The sequence below is a fragment of the Coregonus clupeaformis genome, chromosome 3, assembly GCF_020615455.1.
Source record: "Coregonus clupeaformis isolate EN_2021a chromosome 3, ASM2061545v1, whole genome shotgun sequence".
NCBI lineage: Eukaryota > Metazoa > Chordata > Actinopteri > Salmoniformes > Salmonidae > Coregonus > Coregonus clupeaformis.
Window position 1 is genome coordinate 5,095,307 of NC_059194.1, and position 24,583 is coordinate 5,119,889.

Sequence of the window (24,583 nt, forward strand, 5' to 3'; positions counted from 1 at the left end):
GTTTAGATGGAGCATTTGGCTGTTTTGGCTGCCAGAGCCAATTAGCCTCTAAACAGTAACGTTAGGCTCCTTTAGTCCATTATTGGACTATAGGGAGCCCCAAAAGTGAATATGTATGTTGCATGTAATGTAGCCTTGCTTTTGATTCCATGTGTCCTTCATTGTGTGTTTGTGTGATGGCATTCATTATTGTCTTTAGAAATTTTAGATATTAAACATCATCAATCAATCCACGTATTGTTTTACATGTTTTTGCTTTGTGTTAAACCGGTTCTTGTTGCTCACGACCGAAATGCCCTCTTTGCTGTGTAAGTAAAGAGACCCGCTACTTTGACCAATTATGGGAAAGTCAATTCAGTTACTCCTCGCGGCTTGCCGTAGACGAGTTTGTTGTCAAACATGGCGTCCTCTGATGTCCACGTCCGAGTATGCGAGCAAGAAATCATCAAATATGACTTGGAAATAAAAGCTCTCGTGCAGGTATGAATATTGATTCACTTGGTTATTGTTCATGACCATATAATGCAACGATACTGTATGTTGTCATGTACTCATTGTGGAGAATAACCTTGTTTTCTGTCGCAGCCGGTTGGGCTCTTTAGCGTTGGCCACTGACCCATTTTGGTACAATGGCCGGGAATCTGAAAAGATTTGGACTGATTATCTTTTTGAACCATTTGATATATAACATAAAAGCCATTTGTCTGATTTGATCTTTATCTCTCATTCACTCATTGACATTAGGATGTCAATGAGTGTACAGGACCACACGTCAAGCTGACAGAGTTGAATGCCAAAGTGAAAGCAAAATTCAACAACCTTAGGCTACGGATTCAGGTAAGAGACAGTTAATCCTCCTGTCTCCAATACATCTCAATGTTAAAAAAAATAATAATAATAGCCTTCATTCCTCCATTTCCTGTCCTTCAACTGCCTGGTGCAGATTTCACCTGTCCAGATATATCAGATATGGTGAAAAGGAGACTGAGGAAGCCTCTTTAGACTTGAGATTCAAGCCTTGGATACATCAGTTCATATTGAGCTGTATCCAGTGTTATTTGTAGGAGACATTATAACTGAGTGTTTCACAGCAGTGTTAATATTGGCTGCAGTTTTAGTCTTAGTTTGTCTTAAAATACCCTTTAGTCATGTCGGTCACAGTTTATTTCATAACGTCAAAATGGAATCATGTTTTTAGGAATGTTTACTCAGTAATAAAAAAACAAAAAGCTGAAATGTCTTGAGTCAATAAGTATTCAACCCCTTTGTTATGGCAAGCCTAAATAATTTCAGGAGTAACAATTTGCTTAACAAGTCAGATAATAAGTTGCATGGACTGACTCTGTGTGCAATAATGGCGTTTAACATGATTTTTGAATGACTACCCCATCTCTGTACCCCACATACAATTATCTATCTGTAAGGTTAGTTGACGTGTAAAAATGAAAAAAGCGGACATTGAATATCCCTTTGAGCATGGTGAAGTTCGTTACATTTTGGATGGTGTATCAATACACCCAGTCACTACAAAGATACAGGCGTCCTTCCAAACTCAGTTGACGGAGAGGAAGGAAACCACTCAGGGATTTCACCATGAGACCAATGGTGACTTTAAAACAGTTGCAGAGTTTAATGGCTGTGATAGGAGAAAACTGAGGATTGGTCAACAACATTTAGTTACTCCATAATTTAGTTAATCCATAATACTAACATAAATGACAGAGTGAAAAGGAAGCCTGTACAGAGTGAAAATATTACAAAACATGCATCCTGTTTGATATAAGGCACTAATGTAATGTGGCAAAGAAATTAACTTTTTGTCCTGAATACAAAGCATTATGTTTGGGGCAAATCCAACACGACACATCACGGAGTACCATTCTTCATATTTTCAAGCATGGTGGTGGCTGCATCATGTTATGGGTATGCTTGTTATCGGCAAGGACTAAGGCTGTGGAGGTCATGAAATTTTGTCCACCGGTTATTGTCATGCAAAAGACTGCCGGTCTCACGTAATTGACAGTTAATTAACATAGACACGGTTAGCATCTCCAGGACTCCACTCATACCACCCACTGATGCACGCCTTTTGGAACATCTACATAAAAAAACAAATCTAATAAATTAATGTAATATACACCATCACAATAAATCCATTATTTATTTTAGTCAGGTCTAAGGAAACATTATGATATGAAGAAAATGTATTTCAGAAGGACAGAATATGAGTTGGTCTGCTGTAGGCCTATGTTATCTGGCTTATGCTCCATGCCATAGGCTGTAGGCTTGTTCATTTAGCTGACACGATATGCTTATAAGTCCCGTGCCATTATTGTATTTTATTTTATATGATTTTATAGTACGAAGAATATAATTGAACTTCTTTTTCCCATTCCGGAGCAAGTGCGCATATGAAGTGACTATGTTGAGCGTTTCATTTGAAACAGGTCCTATATGCTAGATTTAGAGTTATTTGGCAACTTTAGTTGTAAGTGATACAAACATTAGAATGTCTTAGAAATCAAAACATACAGTTGAAGTCTGACGTTTACATACACCTTAGCCAAATACATTTAAACTCAGTTTTTCACAATTCCTGACATTTAATCCTAGTAAAAATTCCCTGTCAGTTAGGATCACCACTTTATTTTAAGAATGTGAAATGTCAGAATAATAGTAGAGTGATTTATTTCAGCATTTATTTCTTTCATCACATTCCCAGTGGGTGAGAGGTTTACATACACTCAATTAGTATTTGGTAGCATTGCCTTTAAATTGTTTAACTTGGGTCAAACGTTTTGGGTAGCCTTCCACAAGCTTCCCACAATAAGTTGGGTGAATTTTGGCCCATTCCTCCTGACAGAGCTGGTGTAACTGAGTCAGGTTTGTAGGCCTCCTTGCTTGCACACACTTTTTCAGTTCTGCCCACACATTTTCTATAGGATTGAGGTCAGGGCTTTGTGATGGCCACTCCAATACCTTGACTTTGTTGTCCTTGAGCCATTTTGCCACAACTTTGGAAGTATGCTTGGGGTCATTGTCCATTTGGAAGACCCATTTGCGACCAAGCTTTAACTTCCTGACTGATGTCTTGAGATGTTGCTTCAATATATCCACATAATTTTCCTTCCTCATGATGCCATCTATTTTGTGAAGTGCACCAGTCCCTCCTGCAGCAAAGCACCCCCACAGCATGATGCTGCCACCCCCATGCTTCACGGTTGGGATGGTGTTCTTCGGCTTGCAAGCCACCCCCTTTTTCCTCCAAACATAACAATGGTCATTATGGCCAAACAGTTCTATTTTTCTTTCATCAGAACAGAGGACATTTCTCCAAAAAGTACGATCTTTGTCCCCATGTGCAGTTGCAAACTGTAGTGTGGCTTTTTTATGACGGTTTTGGAGCAGTGGATTCTTCCTTGCTGAGCGGCCTTTCAGGTTATGTCGATATAGGACTCGTTTTACTGTGGATATAGATACTTCTGTACCTGTTTCCTCCAGCATCTTCACAAGGTCCATTGCTGTTGTTCTGGGATTGATTTGCACTTTTCGCACCAAAGTACGTTAATATCTAGGAGACAGAACGCGTCTCCTGCCTGAGCGGAATGACGGCTGCGTGGTCCCATGGTGTTTATACTTGCGTACTATTGTTTGTACAGATGAACGTGGTACCTTCAGGCATTTGGAAATTGCTCCCAAGGATGAACAAGATTTGTGGAGGTCTACAATTTTTTTTCTGAGGTCTTGGCTGATTTCTTTAGATTTTCCCATGATGTCAAGCAAAGAGGCACTGAGTTTGAAGGTAGGCCTTGAAATACATCCACAGGTACACTTCCAATTGACTCAAGTGATGTCAATTAGCCTATCAGAAGCTTCTAAAGCCATGACATCATTTTCTGGAATTTCCATCTGTTTAAAGGAACAGTCACCTTAGTGTATGTAAACTTCTGACCCATTGGAATTGTGATACAGTGAATTATAAGTGAAATAATCTGTCTGTAAAAAATTCTTGGAAATATTACCTGTCATGCACAAAGTACATGTCCTAACCGACTTGCCAAAACTATAGTTTGTTAACAAGACATTTGTGGAGTGGTTGAAAAAAGTTTTAATGACTCCAACCTAAGTGTATGTAAACTTCTGACTTCAACTGTATATGGGCTGCATGGTGCGACTATAGGCTATTGATGATTTGAGAAAGTAGCAAAAAAAAAGCTTGTGCTCGGTTCCTTGCCTCAGGCTGCACAACTGTTCTCTCATCAAGTGATCATATTTTCACATCACATATTTTCACTATTCTCAATTTAATCTCGTCTTTACTAATACAGTATGTACAATTAGTTTCGATTTAGAATGGACAGTTATCAAATGGGCAGGGGAAAAAATACATGTTATCTGTGTGCACTCGAATAGCGAATGGAGGCCAAGCACTTTCCCGCGGGTCCATTTTGTAGGCTACTTCGGTTTTATAGCGGAGCATGTGCTTAATATGAGAAGCTGAGAAATAAATATAAGAACACTTATTTCACTCCACTGTTTGAGGAGCATGCTTTCACTGCGCGACAGGTGATATTTCGCCCAAACACTGTATGCCATGGGCTCTCCAACCATGTTCCTGCAGCTAACCAGTGCTTAATTTGGGAAAGCAAGGGAAATCTGTTCAGGAACATCGATAGTAATATGTTTTCGCAACAAAACATATTTCACTAAACTGTCGACAGCTTGTCTGCGCGCTCGAGACAGGAATAAATGAGAGAGAGAGGAGGAGATGGAATCGCACGGTGGTGAGATATTCTCTATAGCTAAAGGTAATGTGTCACCCAATTAATTATGAAAATATAAAAAATTCCCTGTTACTAGGCTATTCAAATACAAATTCACTAATTGTAAGCTAACTGTAAACCGCCCTGCACAACCAATGAACCAACAGCATCGCATAGGGCTATTTGTTCTCTCCCAGACTCATGGATGTACATTTTGGAGCGTAGCATAAGGTAACCAGTCCATCCGGTATGCATAATAATACAGTCCACACTCAAAGGCGATTACTCGAATTTGTTTAATTTTGGAGTATAGGCTAAACCAATTATGTATCTAAAATCAGTTTTGTTTTTCTGCAATGAGTAATATGCGGTAGGCTATGTATTGAATAAGGGCACAATCATAATATTAATTGAGATTTTTGGGCTCATAAGCCTATGCATAAGCTCTAATATGCGTATGTGTGTTTTGAATTAATCATCACCTTAGAAAGCGCTGTCCATTTCGTTGTGTTAGGCTTTAAAGAGCATCCACAACAACCATGTTGTACACTGTTTCAACCTGCTGTTGAACTTCTTTCTTCAAATTGATCATCACAGTGAGGTGAGTTTTAAAAGTATGATAGGCCTACTGTTTTGATGACATGTGTTTTGATGTGATTTTCGATTATATTTGCATTGATGTCGGAGTGGTTAGAGGGACAATAGAGCCCTGACTACCAGGTCATTAGTGATCTGATGGTAGTTAGCAAGTTGGGTACTACCAAAGCATGCCCAGAGTGCATAAAAGGAGATTACCCTGACTGGACTGTCATGTAGAATTTTACTGCAGTCATGACTGCCAGTGTGGCGGTAAGATTGTCACCCCAACAGCCCTAGCAAAGACTAGGGAGTTTTTTTAGGATAAAAATAAAAGTTATAGAGCTAAGCACAGGCAAATCAAGTCCTAGAGGAAAACGTGTTTCAGTCTGCTTTCCAACAGACACTGTGAGACAAATCCAAATTTCAGCAGGATAATAACCTAAAAGGCAAGGCCAAATATTAGTGCTGAGCAATTAACCAAAATATATTTTAATTTCAGTTTTTAGATAACTCATTTACCCTGTCTGTTCAATTATTGAATTCCATTTAGTTACGTTTTTTTCTGTGAGCTCAATGTGCAGTTTCTGAAGAGATAAATCAGATGAAGCCTGAACTGTGCAATGTAGTAGTAGGACGCTGTATTTTCCAACAGGCCAATATTCTACATACAGTGGGGGAAAAAAGTATTTAGTCAGCCACCAATTGTGCAAGTTCTCCCACTTAAAAAGATGAGAGAGGCCTGTAATTTTCATCATAGGTACACGTCAGCTATGACGGACAAATTGAGGAAAAAAAATCCAGAAAATCACATTGTAGGATTTTTAATGAATTTATTTGCAAATTATGGTGGAAAATAAGTATTTGGTCACCTACAAACAAGCAAGATTTCTGGCTCTCACAGACCTGTTACTTCTTCTTTAAGAGGCTCCTCTGTCCTCCACTCGTTACCTGTATTAATGGCACCTGTTTGAACTTGTTATCAGTATAAAAGACATCTGTCCACAACCTCAAACAGTCACACTCCAAACTCCACTATGGCCAAGACCAAAGAGCTGTCAAAGGACACCAGAAACAAAATTGTAGACCTGCACCAGGCTGTGAAGACTGAATCTGCAATAGGTAAGCAGCTTGGTTTGAAGAAATCAACTGTGGGAGCAATTATTAGGAAATGGAAGACATACAAGACCACTGATAATCTCCCTCGATCTGGGGCTCCACGCAAGATCTCACCCTGTGGGGTCAAAATGATCACAAGAGCAGTGAGCAAAAATCCCAGAACCACACGGGGGGACCTAGTGAATGACCTGCAGAGAGCTGGGACCAAAGTAACAAAGCTTACCATCAGTAACACACTACGCCGCCAGGGACTCAAATCCTGCAGTGCCAGACGTGTCCCCCTGCTTAAGCCAGTACATGTCCAGGCCCGTCTGAAGTTTGCTAGAGTGCATTTGGATGATCCAGAAGAGGATTGGGAGAATGCTATATGGTCAGATGAAACCAAAATATAACTTTTTTGTGGTGGAAACATCATGCTTTGGGGCTGTTTTTCTGCAAAGGGACCAGGACGACTGATCCGTGTAAAGGAAAGAATGAATGGGGCCATGTATCATGAGATTTTGAGTGAAAACCTCCTTCCATCAGCAAGGGCATTGAAGATGAAACGTGGCTGGGTCTTTCAGCATGACAATGATCCCAAACACACCGCCTGGGCAACGAAGGAGTGGCTTCGTAAGAAGCATTTCAAGGTCCTGGAGTGGCCTAGCCAGTCTCCAGATCTCAACCCCATAGAAAATCTTTGGAGGGAGTTGAAAGTCCGTGTTGCCCAGCGACAGCCCCAAAACATCACTGCTCTAGAGGAGATCTGCATGGAGGAATGGGCCAAAATACCAGCAACAGTGTGTGAAAACCTTGTGAAGACTTACAGAAAACGTTTGACCTGTGTCATTGCCAACAAAGGGTATATAACAAAGTATTGAGAAACTTTTGTTATTGACCAAATACTTATTTTCCACCATAATTTGCAAATAAATTCATTAAAAATCCTACAATGTGATTTTCTGGATTTTTTTTCTTCTCATTTTGTCTGTCATAGTTGACGTGTACCTATGATGAAAATTACAGGCCTCTCTCATCTTTTGAAGTGGGAGAACTTGCACAATTGGTGGCTGACTAAATACTTTTTTCCCCCACTGTAGTTTACAGCAGAAAATATGGTAATTAACTACAATGACCATAATTCATTGCGCGCCTGCTTGAACTTGTCTAGTCCTTGCAGAGCAGACACAGAGACTGACAGAGAACTTGTGATCGAGAGCGATTTTAAAAAAAAAAACAGTTGCTTCGAGAGCCTGACAACACATGATCTAAGTGATTGATAGTTGGTATTCGGCGGTCATAAAAGTCTGCCTTATTTACTTTGAAGAACTACAAAATAGTGATTTTGTCAGACAGTGTAGGCAGCAGCTCTATAGAGATGAGATGATGACTTGGAATGAAATAATAGTCATCAAATAAAACAAATATTTTATTAAAGTAAAGTAATGTGAACAAATAATGGTTAATAAGTGATGAGCAGTAATGGCAGGGACTACAATCATGGTACTTTTATTAATTGTTTTATTCAGTGTTACAGCATTCAACCCACAGTGCATTTCATGTTTAAAAAAAAGTAATAATCCAACTGAAACCGAGTCAAACTCAAAAAGCACTAATCGCTCAGTACTACAAAATATACACTGAGTGAACACCTTCCTAATATTGAGTTGCCCTCATAACAGCCTCAATTCGTTGGGGCATGGACTCTACAAGGTGTCGAAAGCGTTCCACAGGGATGCTGCCCATGTTGACTCCAATGCTTCCCACAGTTGTGGTAAGTAGCGGTGTGTGGGTAAAATCACTGGGGAAGCAAAGCCAGGGGGGGAAAGCCATATTACAACCTATGTGTTGTGATAATTGTATTGTTTGCTCTATATCCTGTTAGTTCATATGCCTTGACACTGTGATATACAAAAAATACAAGTGTGTACTGTATGACTGTCATAGACCGTTTTGTCAACATGAAAGAGAGGAGGATGGCATTGGCATTTCTCTACCAGTAGGGTGAGTCAACATGTTTTTTCTACGTGCACGAACACACGCACACACAAATCAGAACCATGGACAGCCACGTCATATAGCTTACGTTGATTGGACTAAATTGTTTTCGGTATCTTTTAGTTGTCACTGTTTTAGACTAAGCATAGGTGATTTGATGATGTTGAAGTTGAAATGGTGCTGGAATAGTGGAGGCAGCTCCTGTTTTCTTTGCGACTTGCGGTAACCCTCCGTGGTTCTAAATCAAATCAAATCAAGTAGGTAACAACACATCTGCCACACTGATCCTCAACACGGGGGCCCCTCAGGGGTGCGTGCTCAGTCCCCTCCTGTACTCTCTGTTCACCCATGACTGCATGGCCAGGCACGACTCCAACACCATCATTAAGTTTGCCGACGACACAACAGTGGTAGGCCTGATCACCGACAACGATGAGACAGCCTATAGGGAGGAGGTCAGAGATCTGGCCGTGTGGTGCCAGGCCAACAACCTCTCCCTCAACGTGACCAAGACAAAGGAGATGATTGTGGACTACAGGAAAAAAAAAGAGGACTGAGCACGCCCCCATTCTCATCGACGGGGCTGTAGTGGAACAGGTTGAGAGCTTCAAGTTCCTTGGTGTCCACATCACCAACGAACTATCATGGTCCAAACACACCAAGACAGTCGTGAAGAGGGCACGACAAAGCCTATTCCCCCTCAGGAGACTAAAAAGATTTGGCATGGGTCCTCAGATCCTCAAAAAATTCTACAGCTGCACCATCGAGAGCATCCTGACTGATTGCATCACCGCCTGGTATGGCAACTGCTTGGCCTCCGACCGCAAGGCACTACAGAGGGTAGTGCGTATGGCCCAGTACATCACTGGGGCAAAGCTTCCTGCTATCCAGGACCTCTATACCAGGCGGTGTCAGAGGAAGGCCCTCAAAATTGTCAAAGACTCCAGCCACCCTAGTCATAGACTGTTCTCTCTGCTACCGCACGGCAAGCGGTACCGGAGTGCCAAGTCTAGGTCCAAAAGACTTCTCAACAGCTTCTACCCCCAAGCCATAAGACTCCTGAACAGCTAATCATGGCTACCCGGACTATTTGCACTGCCCCCCCACCCCATCCTTTTTACGCTGCTGCTACTCTGTTAAGTATTTATGCATAGTCACTTTAACTCTACCCACATGTACATATTACCTCAACTACCTCAACTAGCCGGTGCCCCCGCACATTGACTATGCAACGGTACTCCCCTGTATATATAGCCTCCCTACTGTCACTTTATTTTACTTCTGCTCTTTTTTTCTCAACACTTTTTTTGTTGTTGTTTTATTCTTACTTTTTTTGTTTAAAATAAATGCACTGTTGGTTAAGGGCTGTAAGTAAGCATTTCACTGTAATGTCTGCACCTGTTGTATTCGGCGCATGTGACCAATAAAATTTGATTTGATTTGATTTGATATAGGCCTAAGGCCAGGACAAGAAGAAGGCACAGTGGCAGAATAAATTCAACCACATGTTTTTTTCATTACAAAACTGGAGAGCAACCTCAGTTTGGTGAAGTCCACAAAGCATATTGCATGTAACAAACAGTTACCTGACCTACAGCATGCTCCATATTGCATGTAACAAACAGTTACCTGACCTACTGTTAGGCCTACTGCTGCTAGGTAGCTCTCTCTCTGCTCTCTCCCTCCCCTCTGTCTGTCCTTGATTGCAGGAGTGAAGTCTGGTGTGCGGGAGTCAGGGTTCCAGCTGCAGCTCATTCACCATAATCACCTCAGCCTTTAAGACCCGGTCAAACTTACCACTCATCGTCAGATCATAGTCAAGACGACCATATATTTGGAACCTGACTCCTGCCTCCGCTTCACTCCTGCCACCACCATCCTGCTCTCCATTACCGGACCTCTCTTTTGGACTCACCACGGACACTAGGACATTACGGTACCACACCTGCCCTGATCTGGATCTGTTACCCTCCCGGTAACCTGGACTTGCTCTTCCCCTATATTGGGAAACCTGGACTTTGAACATTGTAAATAAACCTGTTAACTTCTCTGGCTTGGTGTACTGGTCTGCATTTGGGTTCTTATCCAGTTAAATCATAACAGTATGATCTGACCATCATGAACCCAGCAGACAGTAGCTCGGATACCACCCCAGAGTGCACTCAAATTTGGACTGCCATAGCCAATCAGGGCATTTTACTTGGCCAACATGATACCCTGTTTAAGACGATTGCTGAGGACAGTCAGGTGCTGATTAATCAGGTTCAATTACTCACCAATCAAGTGTCTGCCCTTACTACCCCCTTCAGCCCAGATCAGAGAGCCTTTTGTTCCTGCTCCAGAGCGCTATGACGGGAACATGGGAACCTGTGGCGATTTTTTGACTCAATGCTCGTTAGTGTTTGAACAACAGCCCCTCACCTACGCCTTAGAAAGAGCCCGTATTGCCTACCTTATCAACTCTACTAGCGGTTCCGCTCGTGCCTGGGGATCCGCGGTCTGGGAGAGTCAGTCGGACATTTGCAACGCTTACGTTGCCTTCACCACTGAGATGAGGAAGGTTTTTGACCACCCCGTACGAGGCAAGGAGGCTGCGAAACGGTTGTTTTCTCTTCGGCAGGGGGCTCGCAGTGTGGCGGAGATGGCAGTGGAGTTTCGGACTTTAGCAGCAGTGAGTGGTTGGAATGACGAGGCATTACAAGGAGTGTTCATCAATGCTTTGTCTGAGACTTTAAAAGATGAATTGGTGTCATATGATGAATCGCCTACGCTGGATAATCTTATTTCACTCACCATCAGGTTGGATAATCGGATTCGGGAGCGCCGCCGGGAGAGGAGTGTTAGTTCCAAGCAACCTGTCTGTCATCAACAAATCCCCGCTAGGAAAGCGGCTTCCAGACACTGAACGGCCATGGAGGTGGGTCGTGCACGGTTGTCCTCAGAGGAGCGTGCACGTCGCATTCAGGCTCGGGTCTGCCTGTATTGTGGAGAAGCTGGTCATTTCGTTCCTTCCTGCCCAGTTCGTCCGGGAAAAGGGCCGGCTCATCATTAATGGGAGAAGTTTTGGTGAGCCGAGCAGCGGATTCTTCCTCTTCTCCCCGCATTCTGCTCCAGGCATCCCTCCAGTGGCAGTTCCAGAATCTCTCTGTTAGTGCGCTGATTGACTCTGGTGCAGACGAAAGCTTTTTGGATAGAGAGTGGGCTCAACAAATGGATTTGGAGACTGTTCCTATGGACTGTCCGCTGCAGGCTAAGGGTCTGAATGGACAATTGTTGACCCATATTACCCATCAGACTGTTCCTGTTTGTCTTAGAGTGTCGGGAAATCATCAGGAGAACATTCAATTCCATATTATCGACTGCCCACAGACCCCTCTGGTCCTTGGTATCCCCTGGCTCATAAGACACAATCCACACATTGATTGGGTGACAGGTAGAATTGTTTCATGGAGCACATTTTGTCATGTGAATTGTTTGTGTTCTGCTCTGACTCCTGCCAGTACTGTGCCTCGACCTCCACTGGAGTCCATGGATCTTTCTAATGTTCCTGACGTGTATCATGACCTGGCATCCGTTTTCTGCAAACACAGAGCTACTTCTCTTCCTCCTCACCGGCCTTACGACTGCGCCATTGACCTCCAGCCAGGAGCCCCGCTCCCCAGCAGTCGCCTGTACAATCTCTCCCGGCCGGAGACGGAGGCTATGGAGAACTACATTCGGGACTCCTTGGCGGCAGGTATTATGCGTCCTTCCTCGTCACCTGTAGGAGCGGGATTCTTTTTTGTTGCTAAGAAGGATAAGACCCTCAGACCCTGTATTGATTACCGTGGACTTAACAACATCACCATTAAGAACAAGTATTCTCTGCCTTTGATTAATTCTGCTTTTCCCCTCCTTCATGGTGCTACCATCTTTACGAAACTGGATCTACGAAATGCGTATCACCTGGTGCGCATTCGTAAAGGTGATGAATGGAAGACTGCCTTCAACACACCCTTGGGACATTTTGAGTATCTGGTTATGCCTTTTGGGTTGTCTAATGCCCCTGCTGTTTTTCAGGCACTAGTCAATGATGTCCTTCGGGACATGTTGAATCGGTTTGTTTTTGTCTATCTGGATGATATCTTGATTTTCTCAGAGTCCTCCCAGGAACATGAACTGCATGTGCGCCAGGTGTTGCAAAGGTTGTTGGAGAACAAACTGTTTGTGAAGATGGAGAAATGTGAATTTCATGTGTCTGAGACCTCTTTTTGGGTTACATCATCGCTCAGGGGGAGTTGCGGATGGACCCAGCTAAGATCTCTGCTGTCACGGACTGGCCAGCCCCCTCTACCCGCAAAACAACTTCAACGATTTCTGGGGTTTGCGAACTTCTATAGGAGGTTCATCAAGGACTACAGCCGCATTGCGGCGCCACTCACCGCTCTCACCTCCATCTCACGACCGTTCGCTTGGAATGAAGGGGGCCGAATCAGCGTTCGAAGAACTGAAACATCGCTTCGCCTCGGCTCCCATTCTGATGCAGCCGGACCCCGACCGCCAGTTTGTCGTGGAGGTGGATGCATCCGACACTGGGGTAGGTGCGGTGTTGTCACAGCGTTCTTCTGAAGATAACAAACTGCATCCCTGTGCTTTTCTCTCAAGGAAACTTTCTCAGGCAGAGAGGAATTATGATGTTGGCAATCGCGAACTGCTCGCCGTTAAGCTGGCTCTCGAGGAGTGGCGACATTGGTTGGAGGGGGCGGAACAACCCTTCATCGTTTGGACGGATCATAAGAATCTGGCTTACCTCCAGTCAGCGAAGCAGCTCAACCCCCGTCAAGCCAGGTGGGCACTATTTTTTGGGAGATTCAATTTTTCTCTGTCTTACCGTCCTGGGTCACGCAACGTCAAGCCTGACGCCCTGTCTCGTGTTCATTCGGCTGTTGATACTGGTAGTAACCCTGAACCCATTTTGCCTCCTACCTGCAGTATTGCGGTCGTCACATGAGACATCGAGGGGATTGTTAGACAGGCTCAACATCATCAAGCTGACCCTGGGAGGGGTCCTCCTAACCGGATGTTTGTCCCTGAGTCTGCTCGCTCCCAGGTACTTCAGTGGGCTCACTGCCTCCCCTTACCTGTCACCCTGGAGTTTCGCGGACCCTTGACTTTGTGCGACGGAAGTTCTGGTGGGCCACGATGGAGGCGGACACTCGAGCCTTCATTGCTGCTTGTACGGTATGTGCACGAAGTAAGAACTCCACCCAGGCCAGCGCTGGTCATCTACGACCTCTACCTATACCCAGCCGGCCCTGGTCGCATATCGCTATGGATTTTGTCACTGGACTTCCCCCTCGTCTGGAAAGACTGTAATTCTTACGGTGATTGATCGTTTTCTAAGTTCGCTCATTTTTTGGCCCTACCTAAACTGCCCACTGCCAGAGAGACGGCTGATATTTTGGTTGAACATGTGTTCCGCTCTCATGGTCTACCCACGGATATTGTCTCTGACAGGGGTCCCCAGTTTGTCTCCCAGGTGTGGAAAGCTTTCTGTAAAGCTTTGGGCATTACATCCAGCCTGTCCTCTGGATATCACCCCCAGACCAACGGGCAAGCCGAGAGAGCGAACCAGGAGATGGAGACCGCTCTTTCGCTGTGTCACAGGGTCTAACCCTGGGTCATGGAGCTCCATGCTCCCCTGGGTGGAATATGCTCATAACACCTTGACTAACGCTTCCTCTGGTTTGTCTCCTTTTCTGTGTGCTCTGGGTTATCAACCTCCCCTGTTCCCTTCTCAAGAGAGGGAACTGGCGGTACCCTCGGTGCAGTCCCACATGCGCCGCTGCTTCAAGGTCTGGAGGAAGGCCAGGGTAGCTCTGTCCCGAGCTTCGGCGTACATGCAGAGGCAAGCCAACCGTCACCGGTCCCAGGCTCCCGGTTACTCTCCTGGTCAAGAGGTATGGCTGAAGTCACGGGACCTTCCATTGAAGGTGGAGTCTAAGAAGATGGCGCCTCGTTTTATAGGACCGTTCAAGATACTGTCTATTGTTAACCCCTGCGCGGTTAAGCTACAGCTTCCTGCCTCCCTACGGGTTCATTCCACCTTTCATGTTTCCCAGATTAAGCCTGTGTCGGTTAGCCCTCTGTGCCCGCCCTCTCGTCCCCCTCCTCCGCCCAGGATCGTGGGTGGGGGTCCGGTCTACACTGTCCGGCGACTTCTGGATGTTCGCCGCCGGGTCGTGGTTTCCAATACCTGGTGGATTGGGAGGGTTATGGTCCTGAGGAACGTTCCTGGGTGCCCAGGAGCTTCATTGTGGATCCTGCTCTGGTCCGAGAGTTTCATAGGTTACATCCCGATAAACCCGTCGGCCGCCAGGTGGCGTCCGTAGAGGGGGGTACTGTTAGGCCTACTGCTGCTAGGTAGCTCTCTCTCTGCTCTCTCCCTCCCCTCTGTCTGTCCTTGATTGCAGGAGTGAAGTCTGGTGTGCGGGAGTCAGGGTTCCAGCTGCAGCTCATTCACCATAATCACCTCAGCCTTTAAGACCCGGTCAAACTTACCACTCATCGTCAGATCATAGTCAAGACGACCATATATTTGGAACCTGACTCCTGCCTCCGCTTCACTCCTGCCACCACCATCCTGCTCTCCATTACCGGACCTCTCTTTTGGACTCACCACGGACACTAGGACATTACGGTACCACACCTGCCCTGATCTGGATCTGTTACCCTCCCGGTAACCTGGACTTGCTCTTCCCCTATATTGGGAAACCTGGACTTTGAACATTGTAAATAAACCTGTTAACTTCTCTGGCTTGGTGTACTGGTCTGCATTTGGGTTCTTATCCAGTTAAATCATAACACCTACAGCATGCTCCATATTGCATGTAACAAACAGTTACCTGACCTACAGCATGCTCCATATTGCATGTAACAAACAGTTACCTGACCTACAGCATGCTCCATATTGCATGTAACAAACAGTTACCTGACCTACAGCATGCTCCATATTGCATGTAACAAACAGTTACCTGACCTACAGCATGCTCCATATTGCATGTAACAAACAGTTACCTGACCTACAGCATGCTCCATATTGCATGTAACAAACAGTTACCTGACCTACAGCATGCTCCATATTGCATGTAACAAACAGTTACCTGACCTACAGCATGCTCCATATTGCATGTAACAAACAGTTACCTGACCTACAGCATGCTCCATATTGCATGTAACAAACAGTTACCTGACCTACAGCATGCTCCATATTGCATGTAACAAACAGTTACCTGACCTACAGCATGCTCCATATTGCATGTAACAAACAGTTACCTGACCTACAGCATGCTCCATATTGCATGTAACAAACAGTTACCTGACCTACAGCATGCTCCATATTGCATGTAACAAACAGTTACCTGACCTACAGCATGCTCCATATTGCATGTAACAAACAGTTACCTGACCTACAGCATGCTCCATATTGCATGTAACAAACAGTTACCTGACCTACAGCATGCTCCATATTGCATGTAACAAACAGTTACCTGACCTACAGCATGCTCCATATTGCATGTAACAAACAGTTACCTGACCTACAGCATGCTCCATATTGCATGTAACAAACAGTTACCTGACCTACAGCATGCTCAAGCAAGTTAATGTTTCCGACATTTTCGGACTACTAAACAACTATTGATTTAGAACCACGGAGAGTTACCGCAAGTCGCAAAGAAAACAGGAGCTGCCTCCACTATTCCAGCACCATTTCAACTTCAACATCATCAAATCACCTATGCTTAGTCTAAAACAGTGACAACTAAAAGATACCGAAAACAATTTAGTCCAATCAACGTAAGCTATATGACGTGGCTGTCCATGGTTCTGATTTGTGTGTGCGTGTGTTCGTGCACGTAGAAAAAACATGTTGACTCACCCTACTGGTAGAGAAATGCCAATGCCATCCTCCTCTCTTTCATGTTGACAAAACGGTCTATGACAGTCATACAGTACACACTTGTATTTTTTGTTGTCCTAGGCTACCTGGCTAAAATGCTTACTTGCTAGCCTAACTTCCATTCATGGGCAATGTTAGCTAGTTAACATTAGCCTTCTAAATCTACCTACATATTGAACTTCCATCCTCCCAGTCCAGAGGCACAATGTTTGAATTAATGGTTGGATCAGAATCGCCATTATAATCATTGGCCAGTACGGCGAAAAGTCCAAATCCCTATCTCCGTCCATGGCTAATTTAGGAAACGGCCAATTTTAGCTAGCTAGCTAGCCACCAGAGGACAACGCAACGAGATGCAACAATTTAAGTTGTTTCTGTCAATATTTCTCTTGATCCCTTGTGATAGGAGTGAAGCCAAATCCAAGCTGGCTTCCCTTAACACTTTTTTTTGGTGCGCCAGGACCATTCACAGTTGAGCTCAACGCTTATTGGCTATTATTTTAGGGAGGCCAAATGCTTGTTGGCTTCCCTTGCATTCAATGCTACGGGTGGCAACAATGTCATACTCTTTTTGATCAGACAGCATCAGATAGATGGCCTACACATTCAGAAACAGAGGGGCACTGTTTCACTCGCTCTGATGCTTTCTCCGGTGAGATGCATTCATCCTCTTGCGAATGTATTCAACCTCTTAAAAATCCTTCTTTAACCTGTCTCCTCCCCTTCATCTACACTGATTGCAGTGGATTTAACAGGTGACATCAATAAGGGATCATAGCTTTACCTGGATTCACCTGGTCAGTCTGTCATGAAAGAGCAGCTGTTCTTAATGTTTTGTACACTCAGTGGAGTAACTTGCCAAGACGACATTGAATGTTCCTGAGTGGCCTAGTTACAGTTTTGACTTAAATCGGCTTGAAAATCTATGGCAAGATTTGAAAATGGCTGTCTAGCAATGATCAACAACCAACTTGAATAATTTTTTAAAGAATAATGGGCAAATATTGTACAATCCAGGTTTGCAAAGCTTTAAGAGACTTACCCAGAAAGACTCACAGCTGTAATCTCTGCCAAAACTGGTTCTAACATGTATTGACTCAGGCGGTTGAATACTTATCTAATCAACATATATTAGTGTTTTATTTTCTGTTCATATTATTTGCTTTATTTTTCTTCCACTTTGATAGTAGTGTATTTTGTGTAGATCATTGACAGAAAATTACAATTCAATCCATTTTAATCCCACTTTGTAACACAACAAAATGTGGACAAAGTCAAGGGGTGTGAATACATTCTGAAGGCACTGTAACTACCTAGCAAGATGACATAGAAACAATTTAATTCACTCTCCATAATCCCATACTGCCAGTGCCAGCCCATAGCCAAGTGTTTAGCTCGCTAGCTAGCTAACGTTAGCATATTCGCTAGCTCGCACAACATAGCTAATAACACTGCACATGGAAACTAGCTAATCAATTGTGATGTAATATAATGTCAATACTAGCTACAGTGGTTAGCTAGCTTGGAGGAAGTATTTGGTGTTGTGTGCATTGCGTCTGTGCACTTAGCTAGCTACCATCCCATAGCCTACACTGCATATGAAGTGTGACTGGCTCCTCCGTGGATGTACAGAGAAAATGACCCATTTTTTTGTTGGCGGATTAGCTCAAAGTCAAGTTGTTGGCCACTGACGACCATTGCGATTCTACAAGTAGATACGGCTGGTTTGTTGCTACCAGGTCGGCACGCAGCATGTACTGCTTTTGTACTAGCTAGAGAAGGAACGGCCTCCCACTCTGATAAATACCTATCGGCCTTGAGATTCTCGTGTGTTTCATGCTTTAGCGTAAGTAGATAGTTAGTAGAATTGTTACTGATAGTCTGTAGAGCAACAGTTTACAGCTCGGATTTTCTTCCCATCATAATTGTCAAGGGGGTAAATAAGTAGTTTCATTGAAAAGGGGATTTGCGCGTTACAAAAATGGCAGAAGCATTACTGTACTTCTAATATTCAACAAATAGCATTAGTTTTTCCCATAGGAAAAAAAACAACCTCAACTCGCGTTTGCGGACTGCGGCGCGAGCGTGGCAACACAGATGAATGAATGACAGCACACATGGGGAAATAGAGCTTGGATGTGATCAAATCAAAAATAGCCTACATGTAAGTAAGAGCGAGAGTATAAACATTGTTTGTAGTTGAGGTTAGTTACAAGTCCATTGTCCTGGCTTCTCATCAGTTCAGAAGATTGACGAGTAACTGAAGAGACCGCCTGGGAGCTATGTGGGAGAGCCGGGCAGATCGGCTCAATCAGACCACGCAACTGAAAGATGTCTATTCTGCCAATGAGAAGATTGCATGAAATATTTTGTTTAGGATTGGACAAAACTGATGAAAAATTAGCATCATGTTAAATTAAATCTCCATTAATCTCACATGGAATTCTCATCTCCTCATATTTTCGTCACCTAAAATGAAAAATAATTTGTAGTTATGTTTTTTTCCCAGGGTCTCTCGTTATCGTCAGTTTTAGTCAGGTAAAATAGGTACTTGACGAGTATTTTTCGTCATAGTTATTGTTGACGAAATGAACACTGTTTGACAGGACCTAGATCAGATGGGGAGGGAGCAGGACAAGGAGTCAGTCAAGATGGCTCTACTCAGTGAGGTGGAGAGACACCGCAAGCAGATGCTCAGGTAGGAGAGCACGGTAGGAGTGTGGATTACTGCTGTTGCTTCAGTACTGGATCCAGTCTGTAGTAGTTAGTAGGATGCACGTCTCCATTAGAATGGTTTTCCTTAGACCTTTACATATAGTGGTAGTGCATAAACTGTAAGCAAGCATCCTAATGAAACTGTATGTTTCCTATCCCTGCAGTAACCAGACAGCATGGAGGAAGGCCAACCTGGCCAGTAAACTGTCCCTAGACAATCTGGAGAAGGAATCTCTTCTCTATGGAGGAGATAGTGAACTTAGACAAAGGTAAACAGATACCTGCTGTTTCTAGATACTATACTGTAGTGTTTCACTGTGTGTTTATACTTTCTGTCTTATTGTTGTCTGTTACTCTGAAGATTTAGAATGTCTTTGTTATTTTTTCCTCCAATCAGGAAGGTTACCAAAGAGGGGCTGGCCCAGACGTCCAGTGACATCACTGAGAGCCTGATGAGCATCAGCCGGATGATGTCACAGCAGGTGACACAGAGCGAGGAAACCATGACGACGCTGGGTGAGTGGCGCCTCCTAGAGTACAGAGTGTGAATCATATCGGTGTCTGTGTTTCTGAGATGACAGTAGTGTTTATAATTTCGGTCCCTAAGCCCGTCCCCTAGCTCCATTTCCCTTCAGTGTTTGCAAATCTGAAATAACTAGATGAGTGAGATGTAGTGGTAAAAATATAAAAAGTGGGTAAATGCTGATCGCCTTTCACAATGAATAAAGTAATGCTCCCTATATTTACAATGCACTTTTTTGCAATAGGTGCGTAAACGTTTGAGCAACATAAAAAAGGTGCGTAAATGCCGTTTGCGTGTGTTTATCTTCCACTGCACCACTGGTGAGAACAATATGGAGATGGTTCCACCATTTCGTATGTATATACTATATTCTACTGTATTTTAGTCAATGCCACTCCGACATTGCTCGTCCTAATATTTATGTTTCTTAATTCCATTATTTTAGATTTGTGTGTATTGTTGTGAATTGTTAGATACTGCTGCACTGTTGGAGCTAGGAACACAATAACCCTCAATAACATCTGCTAAATATGTGTATGTTTATGTGACCAATAAAATTTGATTTGATTTTGATTTGGAAAGCCATCAAATTGGAGCACCCAAGGACTGTTTCTCAGTTGCTTTATTCAAATAAAAACATACAGTGCCTTCAGAAAAGTATTCAGACCCCTTTACTTTTTTCTCATTTTGTTACGTTACACCCTTATTGTAAAATGGATTAAATAAATACAAATCCTCAGCAATCTACACACAATACCCCATAATGACAAAGCAAAAACAGGTTTTTAGACATTTTTAGAAATGTACTACAAATAAAAAACGGAAATACCTTGTTTACATAAGTATTCAGCCACTTTGCTTTGAGACTCAAAATTGAGCTCAGGTGCATCCTGTTTCCGTTGATCATCCTTGAGATGTTTCTACAACTTCATTGGACTCCACCTGTGGTAAATTCAATTGATTGGACATGTTTTGGAAATACACACACCTGTCTATATAAGGTCCCACAGATGACAGTGCATGTCAGAGCAAAAACCAAGCCATGAGGTCGAAGGAATTGTCCGTAGAGCTCCAAGACAGGATTGTGTCGAGGCACAGATCTGGGGAAGGGTACCAAAACATTTCTGCAGCATTGAAGGTCCCCAAGAACACAGTGGCCTCCATCATTCTTAAATGGAAGATGTTTGGAACCACCAAGACCCTTCCTAGAGCTGGCCGCCCGGCCAAACTGAGTAATCGGGGGAGAAGGGCCTTGGTCAGGGAGGTGACCAAGAACCTGATGGTCACGCTGACAGAGCTCTAGATTTCCTCTGTGGAGATGGGAGAACCTTCCAGAAGGACAACCATCTCTGCAGCACTCCACCAATAAGGCCTTTATTGTAGAGTGGCCAGACGGAAGCCACTCCTCAGTAAAAGGCACATGACAGCCCGCTTTGGAGTTTGCCAATAGGCACCCAAAGACTCTCAGACCATGAGAAACAAGATTCTCTGCTCTGATGAAACCAAGATTGAACTCTTTGGCCTGAATGCCAAGCGTCACGTCTGGAGGAAACCTGGCACCATCCCTACGGTGAAGCATGGTGGTGGCCGCATCATGCTGTAGGGATGTTTTTCAGTGGCAGGGACTGGGAGACTAGTCAGGATCGAGGAAAAGATGAACGGAGCAAAGTACAGAGAGATCCTTGATTTAAAAAAATACCTGCTCCAGAGTGCTCAGGACCTCAGACTGGGGCGAAGGTTCACCTTCCAACAGGACAATGACCCTAAGCACACAGCCAAGACAACGCAGGAGTGGCTTTGGGACAAGTCTCTGAATGTCCTTGAGTGGCCCAGCTAGAGCCCGGACTTGAAGCCGATCAAACATCTCTGGAGAGACCTGAAAATAGCTGTGCAGCGACGCTCCCCATCCAACCTGACAGAGCTTGAGAGGAACTGTAGAGAAGAATGGGAGAAACTCCCCAAATACAGGTGTGCCAAGCTTGTAGCGTCATATCCAAGAAGACTCGATGCTGTAATCGCTGCCAAAGGTGCTTCAACAAAGTACTGTGTAAAGGGTCTGAATACTTATGTAAATTTGATATTTCTGTTTTTTATTTCTAATAAATTAGCAAACATTTCTACAAACCTGTTTTTGCTTTGTCATTATGGGGCATTATTGTGTGTAGATTGATGAGGGAAAATAACAATTTAATCAATTTTAGAATGAGGCTGTAACGTAACAAAATGTGGAAAAAGTCAAGGGGTCTGAATACTTTCCGAAGGCACTGTAAGCAGCTGACACATTTCAACAGTCGGCTATTTGATATGTCCAGACACAAAGTATTTGCCAAAGCCTAGTGTGGACTCTCTTCTCCGTAGCAACCTCGTCTCAGGCGGTCGTGGAGACCAACGATGAGTTTAAGGCCATGACCGGAACCATCCAGCTGGGGAGAAAACTCATCACTAAGTACAACCGCAGGGAGCTCACTGACAAACTGCTCATCTTCCTCGCACTCGCACTCTTCCTCGCCACGGTCTTCTACATCCTCAAGAAGAGATTCTTCTTCTTCCTCTAGACCAGACACAACTAACTTAAACTAAGTAACTTTTAGAGAAACTTTGATTAGAGTAACTATGATCATATGAGCTAATTTATGACATAAGTGAGACGTCTTAAGTATTGGCAGATGAATATACTGCTTATTAATCATTCCTACCTGCCACAGGTACACACGTAATTCCATATCAACATTTAAAGACACACACAGTAGTAATGGCTTCCAGGGATAAGCCTATTGTAAACACTATGCATCTGTCATGGAAGGAAATATCAGACTGCCGTCAACTGTTTGCAGTGCTTATAGGAAAGTTTGATGGTTAATGTAACCAATTGTTATGATTATCGTGTTAATTTATTATTCCATTGCAGGAAGTTAAAGCTGTTGTCCAGTTATTTATATCATGCTCTGAAAGAGAAATAAATGGATATTACCAGTAGCCTTATTTAATGGAGATTCCATTTCCGCCGGACCATTATTTAAAGGAAAGGGGTTCGTGTCAATGTGTAACACATTCTCTGTAACGTAATCAGTTTTCGAAGAGATTTATTACAATAAAACGTTGACATTCATGAAATTGTGTCAAGCACCAGTGTAGAAATGTAGGATGTACATAGCACCCACACAAGTTTCAGTGAGTCTGGTCTAGCTTCTGGTCTTCAGTATTTCCTTATGGAGCAAGCTAACTTGGCTCAGCAGTGGTGAGGCCTGCTCCCAGTAGCTAGCAGCAGGGGGAACAGGACAGTCTGTGCAGCACAGGCACCAGGCAGAAAAAAATCTGAAAAGCTGTGGCAGTAATCACATAGTCGGCGATAAGGAACCATGCGTCTCTGCCTTTCTTCAGATAAGACCCGGAAAAGCAGATTATTCCGACCCGTTTCCTGCTCCCTTTCTTTCCACCGGGGGTGGAGGGTGAGAGGAGGTTATTTTTAGGTTTGCGTGGACCTGTTATCTGACATTGCCTTTTCAACACCTTGGAGGGGTGAGAAGTGATGTGGGGTAAGGGGGGCTGGTAGCTGCATGACCTCTCTACCCTCTACATGATGACGGTCTCACATGTCATTTGGGAAATAAAAATCTAAAAATCATGTTGACGTTTCTGTTCAGTGTACCAATAAATGCCTCTGACTTTGTCTATCCGAGTTGTCTCAGTTGTATGTGTTGTTATGGATCATATCTGCCTCTGAATCAGTGGGGACAGACGGTACAGGTAGCTTAGTGGTTAGAGCAATGGGCCAGTAACCGAAAGGTTGCTGGTTTGAATACCCTAGCCGACAAGGTGAAAAATCTGTTGATGTGCCCTTGAGCAAGGCACTTAACCATCATTTGCTCCAGGAACAGCCGTAGTACTATGGCTGACCCTGTAAAACAATACATTTCCCTGCACCTATGTGACAATACAATATATATATATTGTTTGTTTTTTTACAGTGAGACACGTTACCGAATACGTGTGGAGAGAGTCGATAGACCTAAGAGAAGGCTAAGCGGTTCGTACTTGTTTTAAAGTGGCAGCCATTTGTGCTCGGCCAATTCCTCATCCCGTCCCTTTAGCTGCACACTTATAGCAGGGCCCCGGCTCTATGTCAAGCAAATGGAGCTATTCTTACATAGCACCATGATAGTGTCAATCAAGAGGAGAGGTGTGTATGATCTTGAAATGTGAATAGGTCCTGTTTGGTGGCAGGCCCTGAACTGTGTTCTACACTGAGTTCTACATAGTGAGGTGAAGTGAGTTCCCCCACACAATGTTGCCTAAAGGGCTTTTAATGTGATACAGTGCCTTGAGAAAGTATTTACACCCCTTGAGTTTTTCCACATTTTGTTGTGTTACAGGCTGAATTTAAAATGGATTAAATTGAGATGTTGTGTCACTAGCCTACACACAATACCCCATAATGTCAATGTGGAATTATGTTTTTTAAAATGTTTACTAATGAATTAAAAATGAAAAGCTGAAATGTCTGTATTCAACATAAAATGTGTTTAAGTCACAAGTTGCATGGACTCTTTTTGAAGTGAAGGACTACTTCATCTCTGTACCCCAAACATACAATTATCTGTAAGCTCCCTCAGTCGAGCAGGGAGTTTTTCCAGTGCCTCGCAAAGAAGGACACCTACAGTATTGGAAGATCGGTAAAAAAAAGTAGACATTGAATGTCCCTTTGAGCATGGTGAAGTTATTAATTACACTTTGAATGGTGTATAAATATACCCAGTCACTACAAAGATACAGGTGTCCTTCCTAACTCAGTTGCCGGAGAGGAAGGAAACCGCTCAGGGATTTCACCATGAGGCCAATGGTGACTTTAAAAGAGTTGCAGAGTTTAATGGCTGTGGTAGGAGAAAACTGAGGATGGATCAACCACATTGTAGTTACTCCACAATACTAACCTTATTGACAGAATGAAAAGAAGGAATCCTGTACAGAATA

The 24,583-nt window shown here is 43.6% G+C and overlaps 1 protein-coding gene across 1 annotated transcript; it reads left to right on the forward strand.

Annotated features, from left to right (window-relative positions):
* Positions 1-6: 6 nt before the first annotated feature.
* Positions 7-23,277, forward strand: LOC121539471 (vesicle transport protein SEC20-like). Its single transcript, XM_041847995.2, has 6 exons — positions 7-480; positions 745-837; positions 18,981-19,072; positions 19,254-19,358; positions 19,487-19,605; positions 21,971-23,277. Exons 1-6 carry the CDS (start codon positions 400-402, stop codon positions 22,165-22,167), a joined length of 687 nt encoding a protein of 228 aa, XP_041703929.1. The 5' UTR covers positions 7-399; the 3' UTR covers positions 22,168-23,277.
* The last annotated feature ends 1,306 nt before the right edge of the window (positions 23,278-24,583 follow it).